Raw genomic sequence first — 10119 nt, forward strand, 5'->3', positions numbered from 1 at the left:
TCAAAGTAAAATGGAGGAAATTTAATTTCACATCTAATGGAAGAATAATCCAATTTTCCCAAGTTTTGTATTGCTGTTTGCATTTGACGTGCAAATCCAGTCTATCTGAGCTTCAAATGCGGTAACACAAAGTAACCAAAGGATACTTAGCAACCATGATGCATATCATCGCCAACCTAGCAAAGAAAACCAAATTTTGACTTCGCCTTCCTTGTTGAAAATCTTACCGCATTTGGTGTTCCCGCATTTGATAATTGCATTTCAAACGCACACAGCAATACTTGGTCCACTCCGACTCTCTGACTTAACGCCGACCAATTTGACTTCATAAAGAACAGCAAGCTTTGAAATGATACCGAAACGCTACTCCAGCTGTCACATAGTTGCCAATCTCGATTTGATAATCAAGGACACTAAAAATTATTATCGTTATCATTACAATTGTCAATTTACATTTTGCATCATGGCTGACTCGGAAGACCAGAAGTTGAACGCGCACTTCAAGGAAGATATGAGCTCGATCATTTCATTATTGTTTCTATGTACGCCAGAAGGTAATTCAATGATCCTACATTATTGTAAGTCAATCATTCCCATGTCCACTTAAACCAGCTTAAACCTATTTCAGTTCGTCAGATGGCCCGATCGTGGATGACCACGTTCTACAATATGGGAGGCAACGTGTTGGACAAACAGATGCGAAATCGGTACACAGCCTACATGTTGATGCAGCTGGAATTAAACCGCGGCTTGAGTAAACCATTCGACGAACCAGCTCCAGAACATATCCATCTGCCGCTGGTGAAAATTATTGTAAGTTTAAATTTTCTTATTGGGCATAGGCTAACATTTGCTATTGACATTTTGTTCTTTACTCGATATTGAAGGGACCATCGAGTTAGGGAGGTACAGAACCCAATATCAGTGCAATTGCTATCCAAGGGACCATCGAGTTAGCCATGAAACCCAATTTTAACTATGGTTCTCTAACTCGATATTTGAGATACCGAATATCGAGTAAGGGAGAGTTAACTGTATAAGAAAAAAAAGATCCAACGAATATTGTTAATAAGATGTAAAAGCATGATTATATGGTATTTGTTTATTTTTAACTGGTTAGCCGTAAACAATAAATCATAATAGAAATGTATTTTCAAGATCAGTATACTATCATATCGGATTGTTTTAGCCATAGGATTTTTTTTAAGAATTTTGTTTTGGACTGCCTTGATATTTGAATTTGTTACAGATGGGACTGACTTGCGATTCACGGCAGAGAAGGTCCCTTCAATTTCGAGTTATAGAGAGTTGACTGTATAACCAAAAATTTTTATTCCAAGAATTTTGTTTAGGATTACTGTTCTAAAAGAAGTTTTAGAATTTCTTCAAAGGTTCTTTAAAGAATTTTCTCAAGGAAGTTCGCAATGAATTTCTTCAGGAAATAAAAAGTTTCGTTGTAATTTCGTAGAAAACCACTTGAGGGAATCAGAAATACTATCGGAATGCATTCACCATCATTTTACAATTTCTGAAAAATAGTTGTGTAATGATTCATTATGCAACTCAAAACAGTTGCGTAATGAATCATTACAGCACTGGTTTCAGTTGTGTAATGACTATTCCCGCACTGCATACTTCAGTGCAGGAAAGTAGGCCGTTTCATGATAGATTGGCGTGATGAAAATCAGCCTATTACTATGAGAAATTGCAAAAAATATATCATCGCTTGGTCAAGACAAATGTAATATAGGATGTACCAGAAAAAATGGAACTACTTTGACAATGAGAATCATATTACTTTTTGTAGCAAACAAATATTTAAAGATTTTTTATGGCATTCAAAATGCTTTCTGTTATAATTTTATTTGTTCCAATGACATTCCGAATATTGGTATTTGGAAAATCAATTCCTGTCTAGCCAGCACTGACCTCTAAATCTTTCATCATGGAGAATTTAAGAACATTCTATGTGTAACATATACATTTTTATCAAAAATTATTTATCTCTTTTAGACACCCCTTGAGAACATTGTAAGGTTCAGGTTTGTGTTTATACCCACATAAGAACATATTACAAAGTTATGATGGTTTTTAGACTTTTAGATAGACAATATACTCTTTTAATTTTTACATGTTTTAACGTAAACATATGGATTTTGTTTTGATCATTTTTAAATCTATCAAAGCTAAAATCGGATTTTTTCGCTTCATCATCTTGGCATTAACGTCCTCACTGGGACTGAGCGTGATTCTCAGCTTAGAGTTCTTATGAGCACTGCCACAGTTATTAACTGAGAGCTTTCTTTGCCAAAGTTGCCATTTTTGCATTCGTATATCGTGTATCGATGATACTCTATGCCCAGGGAAGTTACGAAAAATTCCATTACGAAAAGATCGTGGACCGACCGGGAATCGAACCCAGAAACCTTCAGCATAGCTTTGCTTTGTAGCCGCGGACTCTTACCACTCGGCTAAGGAAGGCCCCACACGCTTCATCTGTTCTGCGAATAAAGAAGCTGCAAGATTTTTAGTACTTTTTCACTTCAGGATGCTAGTAAGCGAAGCAATCTTGTATCCTGAGGTGAAAACATGCCAACAAACTTTCATCTTATCACCTACATATATTCACAGAAGAGAGGATCGATGAAGAGAAATCGATCATTTCGCCCCAATTCTTACACAAGTTTGAAATGTGAACCTAATTTTTGAGGAGTTCTTCGAGCAGCTTCTGAAAAAAATCCTAATATACTGTATTGAAATTATATAATAATAATATTCTTTGATAAAATTTCTTAGGAAATTTGATGAACTTCTTCAAAAAGGACTTTTTTAATCCAATTTTTTGCATAATTTTCTTGAATAATTATTGAAAAATTGACTAAATGAAGCCCGGGATTTCTGTGTGACTTTACATTTTTCATTTTTCCAAATAACAAAATCTTAGCCCAAATGCTGGACGTTTACGTAAAAATATCCGAGGTAAATACATGAAAGTTTAATACTATTTGAGACGTTGACTCCGTGAATTTCTTGTAGGATTGTAGGAATATTTGAACGATCTTTGGAAGTTACTACTGGAAAAAATCTGCGAAATAATCACCGGAAGAATCTTTGCAGGAGGAAATCCTAGGAAAATGGATGGGGAATTCTCTGGAGAACATCGGAATGAATGCTTGGTAGACTTGATCGAGGTTTGTTCAGAGGTATTTCTGGAGGAGTCACCTGCCAATGGAAGAATTTATCAAGCTCTTTTCGAGAAATTAGTGAGGCCTTATTTTGCATCGAAGTTCTTCCAAAAATTCTAGAAAAAACCAACTTAATAACGAAATCCAAACTCTGTATGGATTTCTCGACTTATTTACAGAAATACTGATTTGACTTCTGTATATTCCGAAAACTTAAGGCCAAATGTGACTTCAAATGCATCTGTTATACTACGTTCCTTAGACTAACGTGTCAGGTAGTAGTACAAAAACGAAACCAATTGCTTGTCAAAAATGACTACTTCTCATCGACGTTTTGGCAAAGGCCTACATCCACATCATGATTTGAATTGCAACAGGACAGGGGTCACTAGCCAGGCCGTGTTGTTAGTTCTTAAATAATTGTTTTCTCCAAAAGTTTGAACATTTTGCATTAATTTATTTTCTTTCATATCTAATAATATTCGATGTTTACCACATGTGCTTCTATAATGCTAAAACAAATATAAAATGCTTAATTGAATGCAAAATAATGGAATTGTGTCAATTTTCTCTAAAAATATCGCCAATTTTGAAAATGAACTTGATTATTTAAAAAGCTAACATCCTTTATTGAATTGAATGAACAAAACGTGCAAGAAACTCCCAAATAATTACGTTCAGATTATAGCTGATATTACGCAATATAGGCTAACTTGATGTCAAATTTCATACTTGTTATTTGCAGTGAAAACTAGATATATTATAACTGATATCAAGAGGGCCTATATTACGCCATATAAGCTCTAGTCTAAAAGTAGTATTAGGCATAAATGAGCTGATATTACAATTTTATTTTGTTTGCAAAATTCAACTGTTAGCTTTTGGTCTTTTTAGATTTAAATTTGCTGCTGGAAAGGAATCACTTAAGAAATTTCTTGCCGATTCCTTGCAGAAACTTTCTACCCGTTCGAACTGACATTTCTTTCCAACTGCGTACTGCGATCAGACAAAAAACGCTTTCTAAAGCAATTCTTTGCAGAAATATCCCACGCATCAAGAAAGCCAAAAAAAAATATTTCCAGTAGCAGGTAGCAGTAGTGCTGGCTTCGAAATCATTCCATCATTGATGCAAACAATTTAATCATAGTATGCTTGAAAGAGAAAACGCTATGAAAATTAGCAACAAACAACAATCATCAAGACGGTATCCAAGGTATCATTAAAGCCTATTGATTATTTACCAGTGCAAGTCAGTGATGTGACAGCTGCGATAGCTTTTCGTTGAACCGTAAAACGGAAAGTTTTCACTAAAATTGCAATAGCACGAATACATCGTATTTAAGGCCAAGTAGCCCGTCATTTGTTTTGGCAACAGTGATGAGTTTTCAGCTTGCATTTCAAAGTGATAAAACTCAGTCTTGATAGTTTATATTGACTTAAAAAAGTATCACTATACGCGCTAACATGCATAAAGTATGCTGATACTTTTTCAGCTGTGTCAGTGCAAAACCAACTGATTTTTTTTTATTCGAAATCGTGAGATGAATTAGCAACAATCATCAACGATGCGTACAAATTCAAATGACGGCCTACTTCGCCTTAAATGATAAATTTTGCAAATAAATTTATCTGATTGTGAGCTATTTTTTTTCTGACTAAAATAATGTTAGAATAATCCTTTTGCGATTCCGTTGCAAATCAATCAACTTTTCATTGATAAGAAAAAACAATACTGAAAAGTGCTACTTTTCAGCACTGTTTTCGGTGCTGAAAAGTTGCACTTTTCAGTTCTGTTTGAGATGCGTCAGCCAAATATCCCAGTCTATTCTGCTATATCATCTGATTTTATATGTGATGTGCGATCTAGATACAAGACTGGTGATATTGTCGGCCATCCTTAGCCGAGTGATTAGAGTCCGCGGCAACAAAGCAAAGCCATGCTGATGGTGTCTGGGTTCGAATCCTGGTCGGTCCAGGATCTTTTCGTAAAGGAAATTTTCCTGACTTCCCTGGGCATAGAGTATAATCGTATCTGCCACACGATATACGAATGCGAAAATTTCAACTTTGGCAAAGAAAGCTCTCAGTTAATAACTGTGGAAGTGCTTATAAGAAAACTAAATTGAGAAGCAGGCTCTGTCCCAGTGAGGACGTAATGCCAAGAAGAAGAAAAAGAAGATATTGTCGGCGCGATAAAAAGTTAGAATAAGTTTCTCGTTGAAGTTAGAATTTTCTCAGAATCTATAAGAGATACCTAACTTCGTGAGTGGTGCATTCGGTTCGCATCCGGATGCGCTCTAATACGCTCTACTTCCGAAACAAAGTATCTTGCATGGATACCGAGAAAAATATATTTTAGGTGAACTGCATTTTCAGACAAAACTTGTTTCGGAACAAATCGTTCAGCATTCGAAGAAATGGCAGCCGAACCCGGTACTGTACTGTACTATGTTGCGGCCTACGCGATTGAAAAATACGTGGTTTCTGTTAAAATGTTTTTTGAAAATGATCCAGCTTCAACGGAATTTTTCGTAATAGCAAAAAATGTTGTATGCAACCCGTTGCAAAACTCGATTTTTTCAGCACTCGTTGCATTAATCCAACTCGGCGAGCCTCGTTGGACATATGTACAACTCGCGCTGAAAAAATCATCATTTTGCTAATTGTTGAATAAAAGCTTAAAAAATAAAAATAAAGGAGACAAATATTTCCTTAAGTGTAAACAATCGAAATACAAAATGTCGACAGAACAGACGGAAGGAAATGATTTGCTTTGTTAGGAACTTTTCAGAAGTTTGGCTTTTTGTCATTTATTCGTGTTAAACTATTTTGCAATAGTTACTTGAAATAGGTACTCCACAATAATTAACTAGTTTAGAAAATGTATAGTATCACCTTTTGCTTAATTATGTTTCAGGATGCCGATGAGTACATAAGGTTTTTCGAGAAATGTGAGAGATACTATCTGACAAAGAAGGGATCTTCGGGGGATCAAGAAATGGAAGAAGTCTGCATGAAGCCAAGTGATTTCCTCTACAGGCTACCGCCCATTCAATCGGGAGTGGTCGTTTATGGCGCCTGTTTCAGCAAAAACGACCAATGAAGACATCCATCGAATCATCGCAACGACCGATCGAAATTAAATATTCTTTCCCCCCAGGCCTTGCAGTCTCACCATCAATCCGGATCAGTTATTTATATCACGTTCCCCAAACAGCCAAAAAAAAAAACATGGACGGCTTCGGCCATATTCAAATGTAATTTCGTTTGTTTTTCTTTATTTCATCTGCATACGAGAACGACAAGACGACGACGCATTTATAATTTCGAATCACGATTTCAACGGGTTTTGTAGGCATGGCTGCGTTGCTTCTCGCTGCTCAAATCAAACAAGGCTCCTCTTCTCCCTTCCCAGCGAGTTGTTTCTCGTCGCTCGTTTCGATTTATAATGATCTCCCATCATCGCGTGGTGCTACAAAGTGCACATAGGCAGTGCAAGAGTCTCATGTTTTGGGATGATACAGCCTTTGATATTCCGACAGATGGGATTAACAATTTTGACACTTAAATAGGATTTCGTATGATTTAAGAATAATCAAAACTGATTGTTCCTAGTTAAACTACAAGTATTAATTAGTAATCGAAATTTGCTGTTCAGTAATTCTACATTAGCAAACATATATTTGGTAAGCAACCATAAATAATCAACTATTATTTATCCCAGAGACATGATTGGTGGGCGTTATAGGAATCCGCGTTATAGAAGACCCAGGGCTTATTTTGTTTTAGTTTTGTTTATATATAGAATTTTTGCATTTCTAGCAAAGCTAGAAAAACATTCAGCGAAACATTCACCAACCCCGGCTATCTGGGATGCTAATAAGATTAAAGCTCTGTGGTTATCACTCAACAGTCTATTACGGATGGATATCTCGAGAGTGGTACAGAGGAAAAGGGGAAAACGACTCTGTACCACGCCACCTTTATTTGGCTTGGGCTACAAGTCCGTGTTGATGGGCGATAGATGAATCGTTGATTTCGTTAATTTATTCCGGTGGATCGGGTTGAATCACGGAATTCTTGAATAGATTTTAAGCATTCGTTACCAATATTTTACTTACGAAAACATAAATCTTACCAATTTTCGAAAAGCTAAACATTACATATACTTTGCAATTGGATTAAATGGACATACGTCCTCTCAGGGGGTCGTGAGTTCGATTCTCACTGAGAAAACGTGTAACTTTTTCGAAAAACTTCGCATCAATTTGTCCATTTAATCCAATTGCAAAGTATATGTAATGTTTAGCTTTTCGGTAGTTGTTAAACTTCCACTCGGCTGGTTAGCCGTAAACTACGATTCATAATTAAAAACAAGCATAACGTTTTGTGATTTGATACCGCAACCATTATTTACACTGGAAGATGTATCCTAGCAGCGCACAAAACACCTTGACTGTTCTATTTTACTATGTGTTTTAGGCTTAAATTTTTGGGGTTTTAATTTTTTATGGGAAATTAAATTTCTCATCTTGAATAAATTAAACTAATTATAGGTAAAAAGCGGGTGATTGTATAGTATAGCAAGGTTCAATAGTTTTAGCTGTAAGAGTAACCTTAGTGTAAGTATTTTAACCACGATATCTCTCATAAATCGTTCTTCAACCATCAATACCTAATATAATACAACTAGCGGTAATTCTAAGATTTAAGTAACTTCAAGTAAATTTTGTATAGTTTTAAGAGCGATTTAGATAAATTTACATTTATATCTCCTTCGTAGTCGATAGGATGCCACCCAAAGCTGGCGATTCGTCGTGTTCAACACTACTCGGCATAGCTCCTGACGGTGAAGCTAGGCTATTCCGATGGAGAGTTCACCGACGAAGGAACATCTCCCGAAACCAGTAACTTAACGCGTTGTTCTTACTCCGTTGATGGTCGGTAGAGTGCCGAATTTGACCCAGCGATTCCGATTGGAGGATGACTTCCGGTTCACTGACCCTCCGACGACTAAAGCCTACGGACTACTCAGAATAGCCCCGATGGTGGATCCAAGGAGTAGGAGTAGGATATCCAACGAAGATTTCCCGACGTCTGAAGACCTCCCGAACCGATGCTACTCAGTTTGTCCCCGACTCAGTACACTTAACCTACTCCGAAGCTGGCCGGGTAGATTCCAAGGTCGGTCTAGTAATTCCGGTGGAAGGTGCGATTCTGGTTCACGGGCACCCCGACGATCATTTGCCGGTGCTGTTTCGCGATCTACTCAGCTAGTCCCCGGCGGAGGACCTAGCATACTCCGATGCGATGTTGGTCGGTCAAGTGCCGGGGTCGGCCCTGCAATTCCGGTTGAGGGATGACCTCTGGTTTGCAGGCGCCCGTCACCGATACTACGTAACGCTTGAACTGCCCTTCTACGCCCACTTATCCCATGTTCTGTGTAAACCTTACGGACCGCGGGACAATATGCGTAGAACGACCTAGCCCCGATGGAGGATCTAGCCTACTCCAACCGCGGCTCGACGCCTACTTGACTTCTTGCCTTTTTTATTGCAGTGACAACAGGATTTGCGTTAACGCTCTGTTCATCGCGTGCCACGTACTTACGTGTTGACACATTATCTGCACGATATTGGTGGGGTTTAGATCTCCGTTGCTGCTTCCCAGCATTTCGTTCCACACTTCCGCGAATCTCGGGCAGTCAAAAACTACATTTTGCGGTGTCTCCTCGATGTTTGGGCCATCTGGGCAATGTGGCGACTCTGCGTGCCCGAATCTATTGAGACACTTTCTTTCACTTCGCGTCCGATTTATATTATAGCACACTTCGATCTCATTCAAAAGAGGGCTCCAAGTATGGACCTTTGCACGAGTTCACTATTTTGACGTTTGAGCGGTGCCGAATTCACTCGTTGCCATGGTCACGTAAATAACACGGCACCGCTTGCTTTGATCAACAATGACTACAGATGAGTCACATGAAACCGCTCGAATTACAAAATAGACCCCTTAGATAGATTTTCGCGTTCCGGCATGAATGCAGATGTGAAGTAAATTGCTATGCTTCGAAACCTCTAGAATCGATATTTTCACACGTTTTCCGGGCAAGTTGGTTCGATAACGTATTTCAACATGTTAGTTGTCGCGGAACTAGTTGTAGGTTTTCGCACGTTTTTTTGTTTTTTTTTGCGTGTTTTTGATAATTGGAATTTTTGTTCGGTTTGTGCGTTCCAGTCGGTTTATTGTTAGGCAGATGACAGTTGATTATTGTCTGCTTACATATTCAGAACGTGTTTTTTTCATTATTATCCGATGACCCTAGAGGGATCGGTTCTGCTTTATATTCAATACTGAGCAGAAACCTTATATTTTCAAAGCTAAATAAACTTTTTTTCTCTTTTGATTGCCGGCTTACTTACTTACTTACTTACTTATTTGGTTTTACATCAATTATCTTGATAAAGCCTCACCAACAATAATTCACCAATTCACTCGGTTCATGGCCGCTTTTCTCTATCCTCGACTGTGACCCACGCTCTCCAGGTCCTGGTGCACCTGGTCAATCCACCTAGCTCGCTGCGCCCCACGCCTTCTTGTTCCGACCGGATTCGTAGCGAACACCATCTCTACAGGGTTGTTGTCCGGCATTCTTGCAACATGCCCTGCTCAGCGTCTCCTGTACGCCGCCGAAGATCGTCCTTAGCACTCGGCGTTCGAAAACCCCAATAGCTTGCAAGTCCTCCTCGAGCATAGTCCACGCCTCATGCCCATAGAGGACTACCGGTCTTATAAGCGTTTTGTACATCGTACATTTGCTGCGGGGGTGAATCTTTCTTGACCGCAGTTTCTTCTGGAGCCCAAAGTAGACACGACTTCCGCTGATGATGCGCCATCATATTTCCAGACTAACATTGTTGTCAGCCGTCAACAA

At 38.4% G+C, this 10119-nt stretch overlaps 1 protein-coding gene across 1 annotated transcript; it reads left to right on the top strand.

Moving 5' to 3' along the window:
* Positions 1-332: 332 nt before the first annotated feature.
* On the top strand, positions 333-6416 carry LOC110678977. Its single transcript, XM_021852728.1, has 3 exons — positions 333-554; positions 629-813; positions 6103-6416. Exons 1-3 carry the CDS (start codon positions 350-352, stop codon positions 6286-6288), a joined length of 576 nt encoding a protein of 191 aa, XP_021708420.1. The 5' UTR covers positions 333-349; the 3' UTR covers positions 6289-6416.
* Positions 6417-10119: the final 3703 nt, after the last annotated feature.

This window comes from Aedes aegypti, chromosome 3 (genome assembly GCF_002204515.2).
Source record: "Aedes aegypti strain LVP_AGWG chromosome 3, AaegL5.0 Primary Assembly, whole genome shotgun sequence".
Taxonomy (NCBI): domain Eukaryota; kingdom Metazoa; phylum Arthropoda; class Insecta; order Diptera; family Culicidae; genus Aedes; species Aedes aegypti.